The sequence below is a fragment of the Myotis yumanensis genome, unplaced genomic scaffold (genome assembly GCF_028538775.1).
Source record: "Myotis yumanensis isolate MYYU_CA2020_CCGP unplaced genomic scaffold, mMyoYum1.0.hap1 SCAF_2, whole genome shotgun sequence".
Lineage (NCBI taxonomy): Eukaryota > Metazoa > Chordata > Mammalia > Chiroptera > Vespertilionidae > Myotis > Myotis yumanensis.
In genome coordinates this window covers 39,852,368-39,878,292 of record NW_027223753.1, presented here as the reverse complement: position 1 = coordinate 39,878,292, position 25,925 = coordinate 39,852,368, and the positions used below count along the sequence as shown (strand labels likewise).

General features: G+C 41.6%; 1 protein-coding gene across 3 annotated transcripts in view; it reads left to right on the top strand.

Annotated features, from left to right (window-relative positions):
• The window catches only part of FYB2 (FYN binding protein 2), a 93,952-nt gene that overhangs the window by 9,768 nt on the left and 58,259 nt on the right, over window positions 1–25,925 (top strand). For all 3 annotated transcript variants that reach the window (XR_011470238.1, XM_070405214.1, XM_070405213.1), the window contains exon 2: window positions 24,110–24,854. Coding sequence is in view for 2 of the 3 variants with exons in the window: in XM_070405214.1 (XP_070261315.1) it covers window positions 24,110–24,854 (745 nt within the window). In the remaining variant the exon portion in view is untranslated. The remainder of the gene's footprint in view (window positions 1–24,109; window positions 24,855–25,925) is intronic.

The window sequence follows — 25,925 nt, the reverse complement described above, 5'->3', positions numbered from 1 at the left end:
GACTTTCTGAAGGGAGGTAATTTCTGATATCCGCTTTAAAGGATGGAACAAGTTCACCAGGCGGTGGGGGATGCGAGAGGGAAAAGCATCCCAGACCTAGGGAGCAGCATATACAAAGGAACTGAGGAAGGAAATAGCAGGTGTGTTTGGGGACAATGGCAAAAGAGAAACATGGGGACATGTGTGTCCTGATGAGGACCACATCCTCCACCCAGCACTGGACCAGTACAAGGGTGAGAACTGGGGGGAGAGGGGGTGGAGAGGGGCGAGGGGAGGATACAGCAGACACTGAGTCCACTGAGCCTTCCTCCTCCTCAGATTGCTCATGAGCCAGTGAGTATGTGTTAGAGAATTCCCCCTCTTTTCTCCTCAGCCTCCATGAGGTTTATTCACCCTTAATTTATTAATTTCTCATGAATATTTTGAGTGCCCACCATGTGGTGGCTGCTGGGTTAGACACTGAAATCCCCAGCTAATTGTTCCTTTTCTTTGGGATGCCAATTCTAAGGATCAACTGCTCCTTCCATCTGGAAAATCCTTTTGTGTCAGAATGACATCATCCTATATAATAAAAGCCAAATATGCAAATCAACCGAACAGAATGATCAGTGGAATGACCGGTCACTATGATGCACACTGACCACCAGGGGGCAGATGCTCAATGCAGGAGCTGCCCCCAGCCTGCAGGCCCCAAGCCAGCCAAGGTGGGTGCCAGTGGGGGCTCCCCCAATTGCCCTGCCAGTTGCCCCACAGATGGGTCCTGATCACCAGCCAGGCCTAGGGACCCTACCCATCCACAAATTTCATGCTCCAGTCCTCTAGTTTATACATATTTAAAGGAATTGTCTTGAATCTGTGTTGCATTGTGGTTATTTTTTAATTTTTATTCTATTCAAAGTATCCTCATATTTCATTTTATTTGATATTCATAAGAACCTTGTAAGGTAGACAGGACAAATGCAATTATTTACATTTTAAGTATTAACCAAAAAAAGAATGGATTTTATACCTTCAGTTGTCCAACAAGGTGTTTTGTGGGTTGTTGTTGTGTGTGTGTTTTTTTTCAATAAGGTGTCATAGCTAACTTTTTCAGGCCATGATAAGTTCTGTATGAAATAATTTCTATATAGTACTATAAGATTGTGGTTAACACATTTCACGTATGCATGCTCATTTGAGCAATACAAATTGATTAACTGTTTGCTCTGTGAGCAGTAACAAGTTAGACTCAGGGATTTCTAATCCTTAGCACAAACTTTCAAAACCAGAGCGTACAGATGAACAAATTGAGGCTCTAAATCACCTCCCAGTTTTCATCTTCCTTCTCTCAAAACAATGCAGTTGTGTAGGATCCTTCTTTTGCCAGCCCCATCTCAAATCAAAGCCCTGTGATTTCCTCTTGTCAATCAATACAAAGGAAAATCTCAGTTCATGTTCAGCGAAGCTGTGCATTTTAGTTGGCAGAGCCTGCCTTGTCTGCCCTTCAATTATTCTGGCTGTGGTTACCTCAAGCTGGTGTCACTGGGCTGGTCAATTCAATGCCATCTATATCTAGTTGCCTTTGTCAATTTTTTCCTTGCTAGAGTCCCCTTTAGTATTTTGCAGATTAAAATGACAGTAATAAGGGAAACTTTCAGGACAGAATGTGAAATGGCTGTATGGATTGAATTTGACCAGGTCTTGTCCTGCTGTCCATTGTTCTGAACTGGCTTTGGTGGCTGGACTGGGTGCAAGGTGGAAAATGGGGAGGGGAGAAAGAGGGCATTTTGTACAACAAAACATGAGTAGAACCAATGGGGTCATGTGGAGTGAAAGCCACAAGAAACCCTACGGATACTTGATGTCAGTGAAGGAGAGGGGGACCAAAATGGAGGCACTTTGATTATTGGAAATGTAAAGTGCCATCCTACCAGAACAGAACATTTTCCCATCTGAAACCATCAGCCAGTTAATGCTGTACTTATTTCCGAAACATGTACTCTTGTCACAGGTAATCATTTCATCACTGCCAAAACCACCATGATCATCATGATCATCATGAACATCATTGTTCCTCTCCTCCTCTTCCTCCTTCTCCTCCTCAGTCTCTTTATCCACATCACAACTACTTTTATCAAAATATCATTATGTGGGCCTCCTTTGTACCAGGCACCCAGCCAGGGGTGATGTCCATGGCAATCCTATGATGTGAATAGTTGTATCCCCATTTTACTCATTGGGAAATAGGGGACAGAGAATGGAAATACTAGCCTCGCCAAAACTTAGAGAGAAAGAGGATTCCAACCGAAGACTTTTCAACCCTAAAGCCCATGTTCTTTGCCCTACTGCTGCACTTAATGTAGTCTGGGCAGGAAGGGAAAGATGGAAAAGACACTCACAGTGTAGTGAACACTGAAGAGAGAAGTACAGGGACCACCACCTCTCACCGCTTTCCTGACAGAAGGTATCCTCTGCAGCTGAGCTGAGTCAAGCAAGACAGCTATTTTTCAGAAAATAAGGGAAATGAGCATTCCAGGCAGAGGATGAAATGTGTGCAAAAGCATAGAGGCCCATGCCCTAACCGGTTTGGCTCAGTGGATAGAGCGTTGGCCTGCGAACTGAAGGGTCCCAGGTTCGATTCCGGTCAGGGGCATGTATCTTGGTTGTGGGCACATCCCCAGTAGGGGTGGTGCAGGAGACAGCTGATTGATGTTTTTAACTCTCTATCCCTCTCCTTTCCTCTCTGTAAAAAATCAATAAAAAATATATATATATATTTTTTAAAACATAGAGGCCCTCATTGCTTCCACAAATAGTTACTGTCCTCTCTGCCCCAGGTGATAGGTCAGGAAACCCAGGGGTGAATCAAAGAGAGAAATGAATGCCTCCTGTACAGTGAATGAACCAGAGGACATAAGATGAGAAGCTTTAAGAACAGTGAGTATTTAGAGGGGATATGAGAGGAAAGGAAGCTGTTAATCCCACACCTGTATGGTGTTTTACAGTGCATTTCCACATGCCTCGTACATAGCAGGTACTCAACTAGCTATTGAGTGAATGACTGAATGAGTGATCTCTGTTGTCCTTTAAAACAGCCCATTTTCTTGTAACTTCCATGAGGACAGAGAGCACTTGTTCACCACCATCTGATACAGAGGATTGACATTTGTTGACTGAATAAACTACTGACTGAAAAGGCAGGTAGGAAGGCTAGAGAGAGATTACTATCAATTCACCCTCTTATGCAAGAAGCATTAGTTGACTCTCAGCTATAAATAAGCATATCCATTTCACAGGTAGGGAAGAGATATTAAGTGGCTGCCTCAAAACACACATTTAGAGAGTGGAAGAGGCAGATGTGGAACCCAGGCCTCTCCTAACAGCACACAGTTTATGGACTGTTTGAAAGCCCAAACTGAGGCTGTGTGTAGTGTGTTAGAAGGAACTGGGGGATGGAGGTCTGAAGGTCTAGGTCGGCCATTTGTGAGCTCTTGGATCTTAGGTCAGTACTGTGGCCCCTCCAGCTTCCCTTTCTTCGTCTGTGAAAGGGAATTTGTCGCTTCTCCTATCACTGTGGAAGCCCAAGCGAAAGAATGCATGAAAGGGTCCAACCGAGTGTGGGCGAGGGAAAAGAGCTTGGGTTTTGGAATGAGATTTGATTGTTAAATCTAAATTTACCTCTGAATAATGATGCAAACTTTGACGATGCTAATAATAACAATAATAATAAATAGAAAATAGGTTCAAGGCCCTGTGCTGAAAACATGGGTTGTCTAAATTAACAGGCATCAATAGAGTAAATACTATTATTGTTGCTGTTTTATTGATGAGAAAACTGAGGTGATGGAGGTCAAGTTCAAACACTAGTTGAAAGGGAAAGGGTCAGGATTCCAACACAGCTGGTCTGATTACAAAGTCACCATGTGGTTGCTAATCTCTTAGCTAACCTGCTCTCTCTCCAGGCCTCAGTTTTCTTATCTACCAAATGGGGTTAATAATGCCTGCCCTGCCAGGCTGTGGGGAGACTCTGAGGTTGTTTCTGAAAAGCACCGATCACAGTGCTGCAGGCTGTGTGAATGGTGCCATGTGATGGTGGCACCACGGTGGCCATGGAGGTGGAGACGGTGATGGCAGTGATGGTGGCACAACAGATCTGAAAGATGACTTTCATTGCTATTGTTGGAGAAGGAAGGTCCTCCATAGATAGAAAGCCAGACAGAAGCTGCTTTCTCTTCTTTCAAATCACAACAAAATCATCTAACACCTGTGAAACCTGTCTCCGTTGCATTTAGAATGGTGTCTTTGATTTCTCTGACTGTTTCTGCATGCAGCTGGGACTCTCGTATAAAAAACAAATCTAAGAAATCAACATGGCCACGTTGGCTACAGAGTTTACATCATACGGTGTAGGGTGAAAGCAATAAAGTGGCTCAAAGAAGGTATTCAGGCCTTCTATTTTCAGTGTTCAGTAAACTGCACCTGAAATAAAACTGTCATAAACCCAAAGGACACTGAGTGACTGTTCCGTCTGGGGTGCGAGAGGGCAGCCTGGAGAGCAGGAAGCCCTGCAAATAAGGACGCTCTGTGGTTGAATTTTCCAACGTGCTGGCAGCCAGTGTCCTGTGAGCTTTCCCATTTCTCGGCCCCGAGGTTCAGTGCCAACGAGCGCCAAGCAGGGAAAGTGTGTAGGGGAGGCCAGTCTCGGGTAGGCTGAGGGCTGGCCCTGGGCAGAGACCATGAAGTCTGGCTATAGGCCCTTAGCCCCAGGCTGTTCACTAAGTCAAACTTGAGCCACTCTGCTGGGATCTGCATTTTGAACTTGGCCTCTGAGAAGTTATGGCCCAATTTTCCCTTGGAGGCCCTCACTCCCACCATAAAATGCAGCTAACCAGCAACATTTTAGTTTCTTGAAGTGCTCTTGAACCCATTGTGGTTTTGGGTGGGTTGTTGTTGTTTTTTTGATTTTTGGTTTTCTGATTTTCCAGAAGACATCATAAACCTCACTTGTTTGACATGAACAGCTGTCCACCTTTGTTTTTCTCTGTGCTTGAGCGTTTCTGAGCAGGCCCATGACTTGAGTGAGGGGATAGGGAAGTTGCAAAATGCCGATTTCTAATGCACCATCTCGCCTGGCAAGTGGTTGAGTGTGGACCTATGAACTAGGAGGTTACAGTTCAATTCCCAGTCAGGGCACATGCCAGGTTGTGGGCTCAATCCCTAGTAGGGGACGTGCAGGAGGCAGTCAATCAATGGTTCTCTCTCATCACTGATGTTTCTGTCTTCCTCTCCCTCTCCCTCTCTCTCTGAAATTAATTAAAAAAATAAATAATAATGCACCATCTCCCTATTATAGAGTCCAGAGGTATTTTGAACCATAAAAATGCAAATGTGTGTTGCTAAGTTTGTCTTCAATGGATTACAGGGCCTTTCGGGATATAGCCTCACCCCCCCTTTCTCCCACTTCAGCCATAATCCCCACCTGGCCAACCCAACCTGCCTGCTCTCTCAGGCCTCAGGTCTTATATGCCCCCTCCACCTGTGATGCACCCATCTTGTGAACGGCCAAGCTCCTATTTATTCTTGCATCTGGCTTTCTGCAGGAAGGTCTCTGCACTCCCCTCACCTGGCTAGTCTTTCCCTCCACTTGCCCTGGGGCTGCCCCATTGCAGCAGTGATTGCGGGGCGCTGTCACTGTGTTTCCTTTTCCATCTTTTCCATCAGACCGGGTCCTCTGGGGTAAGCCCTGTGTCTGTTTATTCATTTATGTTTCTCACGGTAGGCATGTGACAAATCATTGTTGGATGCATTGGGAAAAGACAAATGAAAATCTGTGATTAGAGAAAAGGTATGCGATCGAATAGAGTTCCTCTGGAAACATCACAGGCTTCTGTGTTGGGGCTGGGTTCCCAGCTCAGATCCGACACCCATTAGCTGCGTGACCTAAGCAAGCTTCAGAAGCTCTGCTCCTCAGGTTTGTCTCCATCTTCAAGGGCACAGCTCAGAAGCCCAGGATCACAGTTACGGAAACAACGTGTGCATGCTGCTGGGCACAGTGCCTAGAGACAGAGTAAGAGATTGAGTTGGAACCTAAGAATTCAAGGCACCTTTCAGATTTTTTGGTCTGGAATTACTTCTAATTTTTTCCTCAGCTCCCTCCATGCAGAAATACATCCAAATACTTTCTAATCAGCTCATTGTAATTCAGAAGAACACATATTGTTGATCTATGCCATGTTCCTAGGCATAGTGACAGAAGCACCAAAAGAGATTTGGAGGCACAGCGCCTTGAATGAGTCTGGGTTACCTAGTGTGTCACTCTCCTGCTCATAGCCTTTCCAGGCTTCCCAACGACTACTGGACAAAATCACAATTCCTTACCTGGACTATGAGTCCTGTATGCTCCTGCTCTAATAGATGATTCCAGCTCTTACACACTGCACAGTGGGAGCTACCATGAGTGCACTCCAGGGACAAATAAAGAAGAGGAGGAAAGTTTAACCAGGGTTAGAATTCTAGGCACATGTACTCTTACCAAGGCACAAATACATAGGAAGTGGGAGGGAGGCAGGAGAGTTGATATATTCCAGAGAGTGATTTTGGTGATCATCCATAGGATCTAATCTGGGTGTGGAGAAATGAAGTTGGCAGGGGGTAGTAGACAGGGAAGACCTGTCGAGGCCCAGGGGTTAATTCTGTCACCTCACTCCAACGGTTTGCTGGAGTGGGGTTGCAGAATAGGCAAGTGGGTGAGGTGGGAGGTGGTGATCCAAGAGCAGGATCTTTGAAACTGATCTGATGGAGAGGGTCCAGCTACTGAGAATGACAAAGTCTAAGGTGTGTCCGTGGACATTGTGGCTGAGGTAGGGTGGACAAGATCATCAGAAATGAACCCAGGGTATTAGAAGGATTATCTATTCTAAATGGATTCTAAATTGCTCATTGTCAAGGGAGTGGAGGGAGAGGAGTGAGGCAGGTGCTAAAATCCTCAATAAATAAAGAAGAATGACCATGGATGTAGATGGTGGCAGGAGGAAGCAGGGGGTTTGGTTTGGAATACTGTTAGAAGGAGAAGTTTTGCGGAAGTGGCAATGAGGAGCTAAGAGGACATTTTATCCACCTCCTGGCCCAGGAGTGAGGAGTGTGGAAGAAATATCCACACTTGAGAAAACATCTGGGGAAACGGTGTCTTCATGGAGATGCCAGTTTGAATTAGAGCAAGAAGGTGAAGGGCATGTTCATAGAAGATTGAGGACATGAGGGAATTTTGCTAACCACTGGCTGTGAGTTCCAGAATACTCAGTGGAAGGGATGGGGAGGTGAGGGAAGGGTAAGAAATGAGGTTCAATTTGGCATATGAGAGAGATCTGTGGGACATAAGGACCTGTGTTAGTGGGCCAGCTTGGCTTTCTTTAAAGAGGAAGGAAAAGAGAGAGAGATAGAAACATCAATGATGAAAGAGAATCATTAATCAGCTGCCCCCTGCACCATCCTCCTGGGGATCGAGCCCACAACCCAGGCATGTGCCCTGACTGGGAATTGAACTGTGACCTCCTGGTTCATAAGTCAACACTCAACTGCTGAGCCACTCTGGACAGGCTTGATGATGACCAGAATGAACAGGGATAGAAATTGTGCTGACCTATCCTTTCAGGGAGAGTCATAGGCTAACTGTTGCCCACCATTAAGGATTGGGGATTTAGGCAGCTTTAATCCATGAGACGGGAGGTTGTGAGGGAGGCATGGTGCTCTTATTAGGACCATACAGGACTGTGTGGGCGGCTTGAAATCAGCAGTGGGCAGTGCCATGGCTGTCGGAGAGGTGTTTGGTAGCATGGTGAATTTGGGGCACCTCCCTTTTAGTATACTGCATCTGAGGAGCAGTCTTACCAAGAGCACTGACCTGGGCCAGACACTTTCCAGGCTTTGTGTACACTTACCTGCAACCTTATGACAGTCCCATGTGGTGGGCATTCTTAGCCCCATTTTACAGGTGCAGAGAGTTTTAGTAGCTTGCTCAAGGTCACAGCTCTAGTAGAACATGAAGAATGGAAAAGAGTTCTGATTTGACCTGATGGGTAATGGGGAGTGTAGCTATTGCTTCTCACACCTTTATGATGTAAGCTTTTAACCTTTCCATCCTGTGTCTGGTCAGAGGTCAGATGGGAGGTTTTCAAACAGTACTTCTATGCTCTGTTGTTCCTGCCGCTTTCTGGGAGCTTCAGAATGAATCACTGGTACCAGGAACATGACTGTTTGGACATTACTATGGCCCTTGGAGTAGTGAAGGTTGGATCAAAGCCCTTTTATTTCTGAAGGATGCTGTTTTTAATGGCCTTTTATTTCTCTCCATCTTAGCCAAGATTTGACAGCTATTACTGCCTCTCTTCCTGGGGTCATAATTTTTTTTGTCTTCTGCTGCCTTCTTTGTGCTTTGGATTTTGAGCTTGCATTTTTCTTAAGGCTCCTGCACTCTTGCACCAGAAGGAGAATGTTTAATGTGTGGTAAACCACTGCCATTTATGTTGCCATACATAGGGCAATATTCAGCAACTTGCAGAAAATCAAAAGTGAGTTGGCTTTCTTTTTAAATCAAGAAATCTGCATCAAAACGGTGCGTTCCCCTTTTGGTACTTATGTTTATTTTAATGATGACTTTCGCCTCCTGAATAGCTACTAATTTGTTGAGCAGGTGTGGGCCTTGCTCACTGCAGCTTGCACTGTTGTGTGATGTGTGCTGCTGTAGATATGAGTAATCCCAGGGAGCTGTGACACAGGAGAGGGTCACCCAGCAGCCTGCCACATCAGGCTAAATGTGAGAGGGTGGAGCAGCTGTCTGTACCATCTAAATATATAAAAGCCTAAGCAACCTACTGGCTGGTAGCTATAGCATGCACTGACCACCATGGGGCAGATGCTCAATGCAAGAGCGGAAACCATAGGCATGGAAATGTGGAACAGACTGATGAATCTCAGAGGGAAGGAGGGAGGGGGAAGGGCAGGAAGAGATTAACCAACGATCTTATATGCATACTAGAGGCCCTCAGCCTGGCCTGCAGGGATTGGGCTGAAACCAGCTCTCCAACATCCCCCAAGGGGTCCCAGATTGCAAGAGGGCTCAGGGCCAAGCCAAGGGACCCCCACCAGTGCATGAATTATGCACTGGGCCTCTAGTATTTTATAAACCAGAAATCAGGACAGGTGATTTGATACAGAATTTATGATCATTTGCAGATCCATTTTGAAAGGGTGTAACACTAAATTGTATTTATCACTTTTTAAATTGCATGAAATCAGAACTACCTTGAAAATCCAAGGTGCATGGTCACAGTAGCAATATAATTTATTAAAAATCTAAAACTATCCCAATTACATTAGATCCAATGTTTTGCTCATCTCAGAATCAATAACCAAAGCCCTAGAGAGTATTTTAAAAGCAAATGTAAATTGCTTTTCTGAGATTTTTATTTGTTTATTTGTTTCATTTGTTTGTTTAAAAGATGTGGTTAGAGGTACATTTTTTTTACATAATTTCTAAAGTAAGTGTGACATGTACAAAATTGATTATGAAATGTCTATGAGGTAGAGTTAAATTTATAAGTGAGGTATACTGGCAGAATAGTTAAGTTCCATCCTAGAGACAAAGAAACTTGGATTCAAATTCCCATACCATTTTGAAACTGTGTAAACTGGGAAAGTTAATAAATTCTGGGGCAATAACAATACCTGCTTTACACGGTTATTGTGGAGACTAAGATGCACATAATGGCTGCTGCTAAGGATGATGAAGATAGGAAAAACAGAACATGATTAATTCTCTGAAACTTGCAAAGGGAAAATATACTTCCCAAGAAGCTAGTATTACAGTGTTTGTGCTCACTTGATCAAGTATTGGCTTTATTTCTAAAAATAGTAGCGCCCCCCCACAAAATTTCTAGACCCACCAACAGATTCTGAAGTTTAAAGAGCCCAAGATAGAACATGGGTTCCAGATCCTGATTGTATGAATTTGAAGTCCAGGCTTGACCCTTCCTTGTGTAACCTTGGACAAGTTACTTAAGCTATAGGGGCCTCACTACTTACCTGGGTTTATATCTTGGGAAAACACAGGGTTAAACTTAAAGCTTAAATAAAGTAAGTGTTTAGAACAGTGCCTGCCACGTGATAATGTCATATAAGGCATATATATGTTAACTAGACATACAATGCCTACTTCAGCTATTATTACGATTATTATTATTATTCCTTAGGTTCCTGTAAAATAAATATTAAATGAGAGGCCTCTGTTTGATGAAGTCTTTCCCTCCTGGTTTGGCTAAATACATCCATCCTATATAATAAAGAGGTAATATGCAAATTGACCCTCACTCCATCAGGCTGTCACAAAATGGCTGTGCCCACAGCGGAGGCGGGGTTCCCATAACAAGCGATCAGCAGGGACCTGAGACTGAGTGGTGCCAGGCCGAGGGACCTGAGGCTGTGCCCCCTGCCTGGTGGGGCTTGATGGGGGACCTCAGGCCTCACCCCCTACCCGGCGGGACATGTGAGTGGGCGGGGACTTGACTCTGGGTCCCTTGGTGTGCCCCAGACTCTGACAGGAGGAAGATTTTCATATACATTTTACTAATTTTCTTTCATCTATGACACTTCTATTATAGAGAAAGGACAAATAACAATATTAAAATATTTCCTCTAATTAATTCCTTTTTAATGTGCATGAATTTCATGCACCGGGCCACTAGTGTATATATGATACTACTACATTTAAAAAACTGAAATTTAGACTTGTAACTTTCACACTGATCTTCCTATTCTTCTGAAATAGCAATGTCTTTTGTTTCTCTTGGCTGGTTGCTACCTTCTTGGTTAATTTCCATATCAAAGAGATAACTCTCTTCTGTTTAGAGGACACCACTGTCTTTTATCTTAGGTTGTTTCCACAATATCTCTGGAACCATTCTGACCTTTACTTCCCTGTGAGGTATTTGCAGCTTGCCCAGCCCAGGTCAGAAGTCTATGTTGGGGCTATCATCTGCCATTATAACAGTTAGATAATTTGTTCCTGTGTGTATTCTAAGATACCCTTGTGGGGGGGATTTTTAATTCTGTAGTTACAGTTCACAAAGTATGTGAACCTGCTCCTTTTTCTAAATGTTTGGCATGCTGATTCATTCATCAAACAGATGCTAGTACTGGAAGTAGCACAAGTAAAATGTTGTACCTATCTTAAAGGGATGTTGAAAGACTTGTAAAGCAAGGTTTCATACATTTACCAATTTTTATTGACCACCCACTATGGGCCAAATATACTCCCCAGTGCTGTGCTACATCAGTGAACATATCCTGACTCAGGTCCCTGTCCTCAAGGAGCTTACATTCTGCGGGAGGGAGATAGATAGTGTAATCAGTGCTGATAGGTGGTATGAGGGAAAGCAAACCAGGATGTATTTTTCAGTGTTTTGTGTTGTAGACAAACAAACCTCTTGCTGCCATTTGGAGAAGAAAAAAGGGGGGATTTATAATAGGTTATTTCAGGAATTTCCAGAGGGGCTGGGGGTTAGCTTTTATGCTCTAGCTCAGGGGAAAATCAAGCATCTACATGGTATTACCTCAGTGGGAACCCACTGATCTGCCCAGTGCACAGCATGGGAATGTCTGCCTCAGCGGCTCCCCAGAGGAGTGGCTCCTCCCCAGAGGATTGGCTCCTTCCCTGAGTGGTCACACCCTCCTGTGCTCATTTCCCACGCCTCCCACAGCTACCTCTGCTTGGGAAAATTCTAGATGAAAGTGCCTGGAAAATGCAGTTCTGAGTTTCCCAGCCTGTGTTGAGGAAGGTTCACTAGAAAGTGTGAAGGGAGCCAGTCTGCTCCCAGGATGAGGTAGAAAGAGAGCAGAGGAGTTGCTGTTTTATACAGAGTGGTCATGAAAGATGTATCCTTTAGAAATTGCGTGTAGCATCTAGAAATAGATTCCCACCTCCACCCCCCAAATAATAGCTTAAGTTAAAAAGTTCTACTGTTTTCCTTCATAAGAACTCTGGAAGTAGGGCAATAGATGAGTCTATCAGGAACCCAGGTTTCTTCCACTCTCCTCTCCATCCCAAAGATGTGCCTTTACCTGTTAGACTTATTGGTAAGCAGAATAATGGCCCCCAAAGATGTCCCTGGAACTTGTGCGTATGTTACCTTACAAGGCAGAAGGGACTGTGCAGATGTGATTAAGTTAATGGTCTTGAGATGCAGAGAATGCCCCAGATTATCTAGGTGAGTCCAATAGGATCACAAGGGTCCTTACAAGGGAAAGAGGGAGGTGTGGTGGGGGGAGAGCAGAGATGTGACGGTGGAAGCAGAGGCTGGAGTATGTGTGACTACAAGCCAAAAAATGAAGTAGCCTCCAGAAGCTGGACAGAGAAGAAAAAGGATTGTCCTATAGAACTTTCAGAAGAATCACAGCCCTACTGTCACCTTGATTTTAGACCAGTGAGACCCCCCCCCCTTTTTCCCCCCATGAGTTTATTTGAGCCAAACTGATGACACATGCCAGGAAGCAAGATCTCAAATGCTCCCATGAGACCCATTTGGGATTCCAACCTCCAGAAATGTAAGATAATAAATATCTCTATTTCAGCTTTTAGGCTTTTCTGAATTTGCAGTAACTTGCTACAGAAACACTAGGAAACTAATATAGACCTCCAGCTCTTTCCTCTATATTCCAGGGTATATTCCGCTGAGCTTTTCTAGCAAATGAACCTAGTGACTTCTGCTAACATATTAATGGTCACTGCTCTCTGGAAGTGAGGCTGGGAAATTTAGTTGGCATCTAGACACATCGCTGCCCCAGCCATGATAAGAGTTTGTGACCAAACAAGGGAGGGAAATAGAATTTGGATAGGCAACTAGAATCTCTGGTAAGGAGACCAAACATAAACCTAACGTAGGTAAGAGCACAGCCTTGTGGAGGTCTGTAGGGAGACTGTCCAAGACACAACAGGCTTTGTCACAAAATAGACCAATAGACAGTGATTAAAGGGATGACAGAAATAAGCACAAGGTGATATGGTAGCACACGGAAGGCCATCTAATCAGTCGTGGTGGGTTTACTGGACAGCATGCCCATCCCCTTGTTCAAGGCCAGTGCTTCCACTTTTATTCATTACCCCCAACCTCTCTTCCTTATCCCCTGTGGGACTTTGCTGCATTAATCATTTTCCCCCTTTTAGTCTCTCCATGGGTTCTTTCCCATCAACCTATAAACATGCTCAAATATCTCCTACCTGAAAAAAAAAACTTTTGGTTGACCCTAAATTTCCTTCTAATTACTCCTCTCTCCTTCCTTTGTCATGACAGCTTCCTAAAATAAAAATCACTGTCACTTTTTTTATTCCCTCACCTTTCATTCACTCTGGAGCCCACTGCAGTTTTGTGTCTGCCATGACATTCTTTTGCAATTTCCACGAAAAGGTTTCCATCTTGACCAATTCCATCTTTATCTTACAGAACTCAGCTGGACTTGCCACTGCCAGGCACCAATTCCTCATTAATACCACCCACCCCTTCTCCTTCTCCCCCAATTAACCTCATACCTCTTTGTTTCTTTTCAGACTTTTTTTATTGGCCTCTGCTATTGTCTCATGGCCCTGATCTCACCGCACATTCCCCTGTGTGATCCCATCCAGTTCTATGGCCTCAACAATCACCTATAATAACGAGAGCTAAAATTTAATAAGTACTTATTATGTCTCCCAAGTATTTTATGTGTGCATATTAATTTAATCCCCCGAATAACTTGTCAAATGAACTCAAGAGTCTGGAAGCTTTTCTAGAAATAAATGATAGAGATTTATTTAAGGGTCTTAGAGTTTGCAGACTGGGAACACAGCCAGGCAAAAACCCAGAAGTGTTCCAAAGAAGAAAGAAAAGTTAAAAGTTCTTACAGCAAAAAGTATTCTTGAGAATTATCCATCATGCCATCTTAACTCTAGGTTTGGTCCAGGATGGTTATCAACCAGATGACTGGCAGGATGATGCATGCCAGGAGGTCTGGTCATGCCCTGGTCGTCTGGGTAATGGATGTCATGTGAAAGCATACCTGATTACCTGGACATATAAGTCCTTCAGGGAGAAATTAGAGAGATACCTGGATGTCCAGATGTATATCCAGGCATTGACACAAGACTGGAAAGTTCAAAAAAGTTCCAGCTTCCAGGCTAGTTAGAAAAATAATAGAGTCCTCCTATCTCTCCCTTCATGTTGATACTTTTAGCAGCTTGTTTAAAGTGAGTCCATTTCATATATTCCTTATCTTTCCTCTTTCCTTATTTCCCCCTTCTGATCAGGACTATTCTTTCAGAAAACATCATAGATCAAACAGTAGAGGAGACTAAAGGGTGAATGCATCCTTGAACCCATGGATATTAAATAGTGCATCTCCCTATCCAACCTGGGAGTGGCCAAGGCCAGAGACCTATACCATATAGCTTTTGTGTTTCACCAGGATTACCCAATAGGTCCCACGTCTTCTTTTCCAGTCTGTCTCCAACCAATGAGAACTTTTTAAGTTTATAACAGAATTACATGGATGGTTGTTTGCAACATAAAGAAGCTGAAGAGCTTACATGTCACTATCCAGGAGTTAACCATACGAATTCATCCCAAATTTTTGCATATTGTCCAGTTGTCTGGTGGTTTCGCCAGGATTCTCACTATTTGCTGTCCTTAAGGCTGTGTGAACAGTAGCATTATAGGAAAAGGAGAAACCATGAGCAGTTGTTTCCATGGTAGTGTTAATAAACCATTTGTCAGGTATTTTTGCCTTCTAGAGAGTATGTGTGTAGAGAGAGAGAGAAAAAAAACATTGATGTAAGAGAGATACATTGATTGGTTGCCTCCCGTACATGCCCCAACTGGGGATTGAACTTGTAACCTAGGTATGTGCCCTGACCAGGAATCAAACCCACAACCTTCTGGAGTATGGGATGACTCTTCATCCAACTGAGCCATACTGGCTGGGCATTTGTCAGATGTTTTTCATGTAATATCAGCTGAACTTAAAGTTGAACTTTGATTTTGTTATGTAATCAAATTTTTTAAATAATTTTTAAATTGATTTCAGAAAGGGGAGGGGAGAGAGAGAGAGAGAGAGAGATCAGTGATAAGAGAGAATCATTGACAGCTACCTCTCACAGACTTCCTATTGGGGATGGATCCCAAAACCCAGGCATGTACCCTGACCAAAATCAAACCAATGACCTCTTGGTTCATGGGTGGACACTCAACTACTGAGCCATACCAGCTGGGCAATAATAATTTTTATAAGGTTTTTTGATCAGTCCCTTTGGTGGGGGGAGGGAGGATCCACCAAACTAAACCTGAAGTATTTGACCATAAACTCAACAATTACTTTGGCTTTTATGTTAAGCAAAAGTAAAAGCCCACTGAATAAAAACATTTCCATTAAAAGAATAACAAAAAGGAATAAGCAGAAATATAAAATTATTTACTTAATAGTCTAAGGTTGTCTTGGGATCTTTGTTTGAGGTGATCCACCCTTTTTAAATGAAAAATATGATTCTATGAGTCAACACCTTTTAGCAGCCAAGTATCTGTCAAAAAAACCCAATATGGCCCTTTCTTTCTGGGCTATAGAGTCTTTTTGTAGATGTGTCTCCCAGTATACAAAAACTCCGGGTCAGAGATCACATTTTAGTTCATCAGTCTGTCTATTGTTATTGAAGGATTCCTCTACTAACTTGGTGTTATGTTTCAAATCTTCTAGATAAAAATTTTACAGTATGGCATTATATCTCCTTTTACTAATATTGAATCCTTCTGACAGGAAATCAATTTCATAGGTCTGCCAGTAATTATCTCAAATGGAGACAAGTTATGTTGTCCAAAAGGAGCGGAACGTAAATTCATTAGTGAAATCGGTAGAGTGTTTAGCCACGATAAGTTAAGACACTCAGTAAATTTTACCAGTGAGTTTTTATTATTCCATTTGTCCCTTCTACCAGCCCAGAAGATAAGGGGTGGCAGGTACAATGAAAATGCTGTAATAGCTAAATTTCACAAACATGTTTTAGTATTTGTCCTGTGAAATGAGTTCCGCCGTCACTGTGCAGTTCTAGGGGAAGATCCCACAGAGGCTTCTAAAAGTATTTTTGCTACTGCTTGAGTAGTTGTTTTTCTACATGGGAAAGCTTCAACCCAATGAGAAAATGTGCAAACCATTGCTAACACATTTCTGCATCCAGAAACTTGAGGTCATTGAATAAAATTAAGTTGCTATATCTCCCAAGGCCCAGAAGGTATGGTAAAATGTCCCATTGAGCTATATAAAGGCTTTCTAAGATTATATTTGTGACAAACAAGACATTGCTTGTATATGTTTCAGGCAGTTTTTGAAGAGGGGATTCCAGAAATACTGATGGCCCCTTTGAATAATTTATCAGTGTCCTAATGAGTTAACTCATGAAAAGGAAAAGTCAAAATTTCTCGAATTGCTTCTGATAAAACTGTCTCTTATGTAGTCCACACTAGAGACCCAATCCTTAATGGTATTTACAGCCAACTCTCACCCATTTTTTCGCTTTTCAGTTAACGAAGCTCGTTGCTGTCTTTTTTATACTAATTTCTCTAAGGTCAGTTTGGAAGACACTGAAGCTATTAATTGTGGCTTTGGCTTTTGCGTCACAGCAATTTTGCAACTTGATCTGCCATTACATTTCCTTCTGCTAATTTTGAATCATCTTTCATGTGTCCAGGAATCTTTATAATAACTAAAGCTTTTGGGAATCAAATAGCCTCTAGTAGGCTTTTTACATAAGTGCTATGTTTTATTGGTTTTCCAGATGAGGTTAAAAATACCTCTGTTTCCACAGCATTCCAAACTCATGAGCAAGTCCAAAGGCGTATCTGCTGTTTGTATCAATGTTGGCTGTTTTGAGCTTTGCTAATATACCAGCTCTGGTCAGAATGAATAATTCAGTTTGTTTGAGCAGATTTAGCCTGTGGGAGTGGCTTAGCTTCAGAGACCTTAACCTCAGTGGGATTGGTATCCAACTTGATAATGTCCTTCTAAAGATTTAAGATATGAACCATTCAAAAACCAGATTATTTCAGTGATCCAAAAGATTTTCCTTTGAGTCAACTCAGGATTAATACTTGGTCTGTGAGTGAAATACAATCAAGATCAGACCTATCAGTTCAGGGAATGCAAGGTTGCCAGATTCAAAATGTTACATTTAGAAATAGTGACATTAGGTGGAGACAATATTAAAATTTCATAAGAAGTTAGTCTATACACAGACAAACGTTGGGTCTGATGTTATTCCCACAAAGCCTTTACAACAGGGGTCCTCAAACTACGGCCAGCGGGCCACATGCAAATACAAATATTGTATTTGTTCCCGTTTTGTTTTTTTACTTCAAAATAAGATATGTGCAGTGTGCATAGGAATTTGTTCATAGTTTTGTTTTAAACTATAGTCCGGCCCTCCAACGGTCTGAGGGACAGTGAACTGGCCCCCTGTTTAAAAAGTTTGAGGACCCCTGCTTTACAACATGAGGTACAAAAGCAGTCAAAGAAAACCTGAAACTAATATTTCAAAATCTGCACTAGCATAGCTGTGACTGCATGGCACTCAAGGAGGGGTCCCTTTGACACAGAGCCCAGCTGTAGGCCTTAAGGTCTAAATTGATCACCATGTTTTTGAGCAGGCAAGCCTAAAGCATCTCCTTGTTTTTCATGTACAAAAATGGAAAACAGTGAAACATAACTGGGATATCTTGAGACAGGAGAAGACAGGAGACTGCCTTTTTTAAAAAAAAAATTTTATTTTTCAACTACAGTTAACATACGGTATTATATTAGTTTCCTGTGTATGCCCTAGTGATTAAACATGATATAACTTACTAAATGATCATCCAGATAAGTCTTGTACTCATCTGACACTATACATAGTTATTAGAATATTATTGACTATATTCCCTATGCTGTATTTTACATCCCCATGACAATTCCTTCTTGAAGTAGACCCTAATACTGGTTTGGAGATGATGAACTCCTTTAGCTTTTTCTTATCTGGAAACTCTTTATATGTCCTTCAATTCTAAATGATAGCTTTTCTGGGTAATCTTGGTTGTAAGTCCTTGATTTTCATTGCTTTCAATATTTCTTGCCACTCCCTTCTGGTCTGCAAAGTTTCTGTTGAGAAATCAGCTCATAGTCTTGTGGGAGCTCCCTTGTAGGTAATTAACTGCTTTTCTCTTGCTGTTTTTAAGATTCTGGTCTTTGTCTTTAATCTTTGGCATTTTAATTATGATATGCCTTGGTGCAGGCTTCTTTGGGTGAATACAGGCCACGTGGGGGGCGGGTGAGGGGGCACATCTGGAGTGTCCAGCTTGGGTGATCACAGAGGCTGTGCAACTGGGCCCTACACAACACCTATATAAGGCCATTGTGCAAAGCTCAGGATACAGGAGACATAGCAGCTCTACAAAGTACATAGAAACAAACAAAGGGAGGCTGCCAAAGTGTGGAGACAAAGAAGCATGTCCCAAATTAAAGAACAGAAAGAAACTCCAGAAAAAGAACTAAACAAAATGGAGACAAGCAATTTACTAGATGCAGAGTTGAAAACAGTGCAAGAAATTGAAAATCTATTTGACAAAATAACGACAGAAAACTAGACACACAGTCCAAGAAGTGCAGCTGTTTCCATAGCTTGGCTATTATAAATAACTAGAGGCCCGGTGCACGAATTTGTGCACTAGTGGGGTCCCTCTGCCTGGCCTGCAGGAATCAGGCCAAAATCAACAGTCCAACACCCCCCGAGGGGGCCCAGAGTGCGAGAGGGCACTCAAAGTTGTTGTCACTCAGCAGCTCCTGTGTTGAGCATCTGCCCCTTGGTGGACAGTGCATGTCATAGCTACCAGACAGTCAGCCAGTCGGTCACTTAGGCTTTTATATAGATGCTGCAGTGAACACAGGGGTGCATCTATCTTTTTGAGTTAGTGTTTTATTTTCTTTAAATAAATACTCAGAAGTGGAATTACTAGATTAAATGGTAGTTCTATTAATTTTTTTAGGAACCTGCATACTTTTGTCCATAGTGGTTATACCAATTTAGGTTCCCACCAACAGTCAACAAGAGTTCCCTTTCTCTACATGCTCTCTAACACTTGTTACTTATCTTTTCTATAATAGCCATTCTAACAGATGTGAGGTGATATCTAATTGTGGTTTTGATCTGCATTTCTCTGATGATTAGTAGTGTTGGGCTCCTTTTCATGTACCTGTTGTCCATCAGTATGTCTTCTTTGGAAAAATCTTCTGCCCATTTCTCAATTAAATTTTTTGTTTGCTATTGAGTTGTATGAGTTTTTATATATTTTGGATATTAACCCCTTATCAGATATATGATCTGTGACTATTTTCTCACATTCTGTAGGTTGCCTTTTCATTTTGTTGATATTTTCATTTGATGTTCAGAAATTTTTTTATCTTGATGTAGTTTATTCTTTATTTTGTTACCTTTGCTTTTGGAGTCAGATCCAAAAAGTCATTGCCAAAACTAATGTTAAGGAGCTTACTGCCTGTGCTTTCTTCTAGGAGTTTTATGATTTCAGGTCTTACATTCAAGTATTTATTCCACTTTGAGTTGATTTTTGTGTATTGTGTAAGACAGAAGTCCACTTTCATTCTTTTGCATGTGGTTGTCCGGTTATAACAACACTGTTTATGGAAGAGACTGTCCTTTTCCCCATTGTTTATTCTTGGTTCCTTTGTTGTAAATTAATTGACTTTATATGTGTAGATATATTTCTAACTTCTCTAGTCTTTTCCATTAATTTATGTGTCTTTTTAAATACCAATACCATGCTGTTTTGATTACTCTAATTTTGTAATATGGTTTTAAATCAAGGAGTGTAGTGCCTTTAGCTTTGTTTTTCTTTCTCAAGACATCTTTTTTGGCTATTTGGAGTCTTCTGTAGCTCCACACAATTTAAAAAATATTTGTTCTATTTCTGTGAAAATACCATTAAATACCATTAAATTTTTACCATTAAAAATTTTATAGGGATCACATTGAATGTGTAGATTGCTTCAGGTAATATGGACATTTTAACAATGTTAATTCTTCCAATCCAGGAACACAGAATATATTTCCATTTCTTTCTTTCATCTTCAATTTTTTTCATCAGTGTCCTATAGTTTTCAGGTATAGCTCTTTCACCTCCTTGGTTAAATTCATTACTATTACTAGGTATTTATTCTTTTTTATGCGATTGTCAATAGGATAGTTTTGTAATTTCTCTTTCTGATAATTTGTTATTAGTGTATAAAAACACAACAGATTTTTGTATGTTGATTTTGTATTCTGCAACTTTACTGAATTTGTTTATTAGTTCTAACAGTTTTTGGTGGAGTCTTTGGGCTTCTTAAAATTCTTCTTTTGGTGTTAAGCTCTAATTAAATTTGTTATTTACTGAGTTCTTTAGAAACAGAGAGGGAAGGAAAGGGAGGGAGGGAGGGAGGAAAGGAGGGAGGGAGGGAGGGAGAGAGAGAGAGAGAGAGAGAGAGAGAGAGAGAGACATCTATTTGTTGTTTCACTTAGTTATGCATTTATTGGTTCTTGTATATGCCCTGACCAGGGATCAAACTCACAACCTTGATGAATCAGGATGATGCTCTAACCAATTAAGCTACCCAGCCAGGGCTTGGCTTGTCTATATGTATATTATGTCATCTGCAAATAAAGGCAGTTTTACTTCTTTCTTTCCAATTTTCATGCCTTTTATTTATTTTTCTTGCCTTATCACTCTGGCTAGGACTTCCAATACTATCCTATATAATATTGGAAGCCACGCCCACCAGCCAATGAGGAGTGAGTACGCAAATTAAACCAACAAAGATGGTGGGTAATTTGCATACACAGAGCAGAGTGGGAGAGCCAGCAGCTTGGGGGGATGTGGCTCCCTCGGGTCGGGAAAACCCAGAGTGCAGGGAGCACCAGGAATGCTGGGAACCGTAGTTCTGATGGCAACCCCAGGACCAGAAGTGGAAGCCCAGAGCTCAGGTAGGACCAGGAATGCTGGGAATCATAGTTCTGGTGGCAGATGGATCTCCTAGACACTAGAGCAAAGTGAGCCTGGAGCAAGTTACTGTTGTGGTTGGGGATGGAGGGAAAGCAAAGGTGAGAGACATAGGTAAAATCAAAGTGTCTAGGAAAAATTAAAGGGAAGATATCCTAAAACTTCCAGGAACTCTCCACCAATGGAGCAAAGAAAAAAAATGCCTCTATTATTCTGTGAGCAACAAACCAAACTGGGTTGGGGGTCTCGGGCAATTCGCTCATATGATTGCAAAAACAGAGAGAAACTCCCGGATTGGAGAGGGCTCCCCTGAGGGCTCCCAGATTGGAAAGGGTGCAGGTCGGGCTGAGGGACCCCCCCTCCACCCCCTCCACCTCCTCCCCCAGTGCACGAATCTTCATGAACCGGGCCCCTAGTGTTTAATAAAACTGATGAGAGTGAACATCCTTGTGTTGTTCTGATCTTAGAAAAAAAGCTCTCAGCTTTTCACCATTAAGTATGATGTAAGCTTTGGGTTTGTTATATATGGCCTTAATTATGTTGAGGTATGTTCCTTCTGTATTCACTTTGTTGAAAGTTATCATATATGAATGTTAAATTTTGTCAAAGGCATTTTCTATACCTGTTAAGATAATTGTATGATTTTAGTCTTCATTTTGTTAATGTGTATCACATTGATTTACTTGTGGATATTGAACCACTCTTACATCCTTGGAATAAATCCCACTTGATCATAGTGTTGAATTGTTGTATTTGTTTTACAAATATTTTATTGAAAAATTTTGCATCTATGTTCATCAGGGATATTGGCCTATAATTTTCTTCTCTTGTTGTGTCCTTGTCTGGTTTTGGTATCCAGATTCAGGGAATGTTGTATTCATTTCTATAACCCTAATGCCTAGCACATACTAAGAAACCAGTTGGTATTTTGATGTGACATGAGTTGAATTTTGAAGCAGGAATTTGCTAGTTCAAGAAATTGAAGGAAAGGTGGATATTCCAGGCAGATGAAACAGTACATTCAAAGGTACAGAGATATGAAGAGCAAAATAAGTTTGAGAAAATGTAAGTAATTCAGGAAGGCCTGAAGAAAGAAAGTATGCCTGAGATAGGCCCAATGTGATATCAGAAAATTAACAGAGTTGGGATTAAGAAGGGCCTTACTAGTATATGCTAAGCAAAAGAGTTTGAGCTATATCTGAAAACTTTGAGGAAGCCAAGTTGAAGGTTTTTAAATTGTGATGTACATGATGAGATTTGTGTTTTTAATCAGATTTGTCTAACAGCTAAGTAAATGGTGGATTAGAGGGGCCCAAAGTAAAAGGAGAGAGAAATCATTTTAATAAGTGAGGAGGACTCAAAGGCAGTGGCATTCACATGAAGAAAGTGTAGGCTCATGAACTTCTTTAAGATCAGTAAGATGTCACCACTGACTAGCTTTGGGCCCAGGAAAATGGAACATGTTTTTAACTGGAATTCCCCTTTGGCCATCTTCCACCCCATCTTCACTCAGTTTGCCTCTTATATCCTCAACCCCGACTTCCCATTAATGGGTGATGAATAATAACAGAATATATCACATCTATTTCTCATTTAAAGGAAAACAAAATATAAATGTTAATGCTGGCACAAGCCTTGGAGATCACCCAGACCACCTCCTGATTTGATAAATTATTGAACTCAGAATTTTTGAAAAGTGACCTTTGTATGGTAACTCTGAAAATCAGTGACTGGATACACAGTCACTCTTTATTGAATCAACTATTTAATCCTCCACATAGTACTTTTATGTAATCTTTTAATATGTATTTGCTTATTTTCTGCCTATTCTTGATATTATAATGTAATATTAAAGAGCCTTTGACTGTCTAAAACAATGTTTTGCCCATATAGTAAATACTTATTGAACATTTCTTAAGAAAAGAATGAGCCAGATATAATTAGGTTTGCTTCCTCCTAAACCAATGACTTTTTTACAGGACCTTGGCTTGGAGGTAATCCATAATTCTATTTCCTAATCATTCCTATAGAGACTAAAATTTACCAAGCATTAACATTGTAGTTCATGTGGCTTCAGATAGTGAAGACCTAAAAATAACCATCACTACATATTTTTTTAAATATTAACCACTAATCACCTCGCACCTATTAGGATGACTACTATCAAAAAATAAAAAATATATATATATAGTAAATAAGTGTTGCAAGGATATAGAAAAATTATAACAAATGTTCTAGTTAGGAATGATGCAGCTACTGTGGAAAACGGTATGGTGGTTCCTTAAAAAAAATTAAAAATGAAATGATCCAGCAAATGCACTTCTGGGTATATAACCAAAAGAATTGAAAACAGGGACTCAAAGCGATATTTTGTACACCCATGTTCATAGCAGCATTATTTACAATAACTAAAAGGTGGAAGCAATCCAAGTGCCCATCAATGGATGAATGGGTAAACAAAATGTATTATACACATGCAATGAATATTATTCAGCCTCAAAAAGGTAGTAAATGTTTCCATGTGCTATAACATGGATGAACCTTAAGCACAATATGTTAAGTGAAATAACAGTCACAAAAAGACAGGTACATATAATTCCACTTATATGAGACACCTGGAGTAGTTAAATTTACAGACAGAAAGTAGAAGGGTTGTTGCCAGGGGCTGGGGAGCTGTGTGAGGAGATAGGGAATTGTTGTTTAGTGAGTGTAGAGCTCCAGTTTTGAAAGATGAAGAGAGTTCTAGTCACTCACAACAATGTGATCAAAAGTTTGTATCCAAAGATTTATCAGCAATTGTTAATACTGTCTCCATTATAAGTGGTTTTAATATGTTGTGAAGAAAACATCCAAAGTGTTTCAATGAGGATGCAGTTGTTTTCATTCCATCCTACATAGACAATAGGAGGAGGATCTTCTCGATGGGTGAGCAACGGCATTATATCGGTACTTAGAGTCTTGGCACACACAGTGTAGTCAGCTAATTGTGCTGCTTGTTTCCTAAAATAATGAGACTTTTCTATTTTTTTATGCTTTAGGAAAGATTAAGAAACTTCAAAGAGCTCCAAGCTAAATTTCAAAAGCTTGATGTGCCATCCCTTCCAGGACCTATTAAATCCCTAGCAGGTGTTTCTCCAAAGGGTGACATTGGAAGCACACAGTCAATGACGATTTGGGCCAAAGGGAAACCCCTCTCATCCAACCATAATCAGCCCCCACCATACTGTTCCAATGGTGAACCCCAGTCTCTTGAACCCCAGAAAATGAAGTCAGCACCAAGGAGTGATATTCAGAAATGTTCTAATTCCCTGAGACCTCCAGGAAGGTCTACTCATTCTGCAGAAAATTCACAGAAGGCTTTCCTGCCTTTACATGTGAATCAGTCAAATGCTAAGGTAACTGATAAGAAGAAAGAGGTGGCCAGTACCTTCAGAGACAAGCTCCAGAACTGGGAGAAGGTTTCATCTCAGAAAAGTGACATGTCATCAGCCCTTTGCCTCGCCAGTTGTGGAAGTGGGGCTCTCCATCCGGAAGATCAGAAAAGCACGGGGCTCACTACTCCAGAGGAGCCCAGGAAACAGCTGGAAATAAAAGGCTCCCAGACTCTTCCTTCCCAGAGGCACTTGATGGCCCAAAGAAAATCACATGTCACCTCAGAAGACCCCACATTTCTCCTCTCTCAACATGGAAGGAAGAGCCTAGAAAAGGCCAATCCTGAGAGGAGCCCAGTGGGGAGCACCTGCCAGCCTATCTATGAGAGTGAGCTTGCCAGCCAGGCCCCAGGTGAGAAATCTAATCCCCACAGGTGTGGGAGGAAAGCTCACTGCATGTTTCCAACTTAAAGCTGGGGAACTTGAGAAGGTCACATATGTGACCTCAGCAATCTTTGCTCTAAACGCAGGTATTATAGGAGCATCTGCTAAATTGTAATTTTCAGGTTTGGGCAAAGTGACTAATCTCCTGGAATTATATTGAGAGACAGTTTGAGCAAACTTAGATTTGAATCCCAGTTCTACTTCTTGTAAGATGCATGAACTTGGGCAATCTGCTTAACTTCATAGAGCCTGATCTGCTCTCCTACAAATCAGATTCATCACCAGTCTTCCCTGTCTTAGTAAATAGGACAACAGTCTTCCTGGTTGCTCACACCCAAAATGTATGAGTCATGCTCTGTTCCCCTCTCCCTTCATTCTTTGCATCCAATCCATCAGCAAGCTCTTGGTTCTATTACTAAAATGTGTTCTGTATCCCCCCAGTTCTGCCCTCTGCACATGTCCACACTACAGTTATCTCTTGCCTGGACCACTGCAATGGTCCAACTCATCTTCCTGCTTTCACACTCTGCTCTCTTATATTCTGCTCTCTTCCTAGCAGGCACAGTGATCCTCTAAAACATAAGTCGTATCACATCAGGCTTCTGCTCCAATTCAACTCCAGCCATCTTACGGTGTTCATGTGATCTGGTCTTTGCCTTCCTTTCTTACCTTCTCCTCTCTCATCACATTGGCCTTTTTGTTGCCCCTTAGATATATCAAGCTGGTTATACTGCAGGGCCTTTGCACTTGCTGATTCCTCTGCCTGGAACACTCTTCCCCCAGGTCTCTAATATCTGACTCAAACATTTCATCAAGGTCTCTGCTCAGTGTCACCTGCTGTGAGTGGATCTTGTGGATCATTCTATCTAAAATAGCCATGGCACCCCATCACTATCTTCTTACATTGCTTTAATTTTCATCATATCACTTCTCCCTACTTACTATCTTATATATTGGTTTATCCTAGTAAAATGTAAGTTACATGAGAATAAGAACTGTGTTTACCACCATATCCCCAGAATCTAGAAGGACAAGGCGC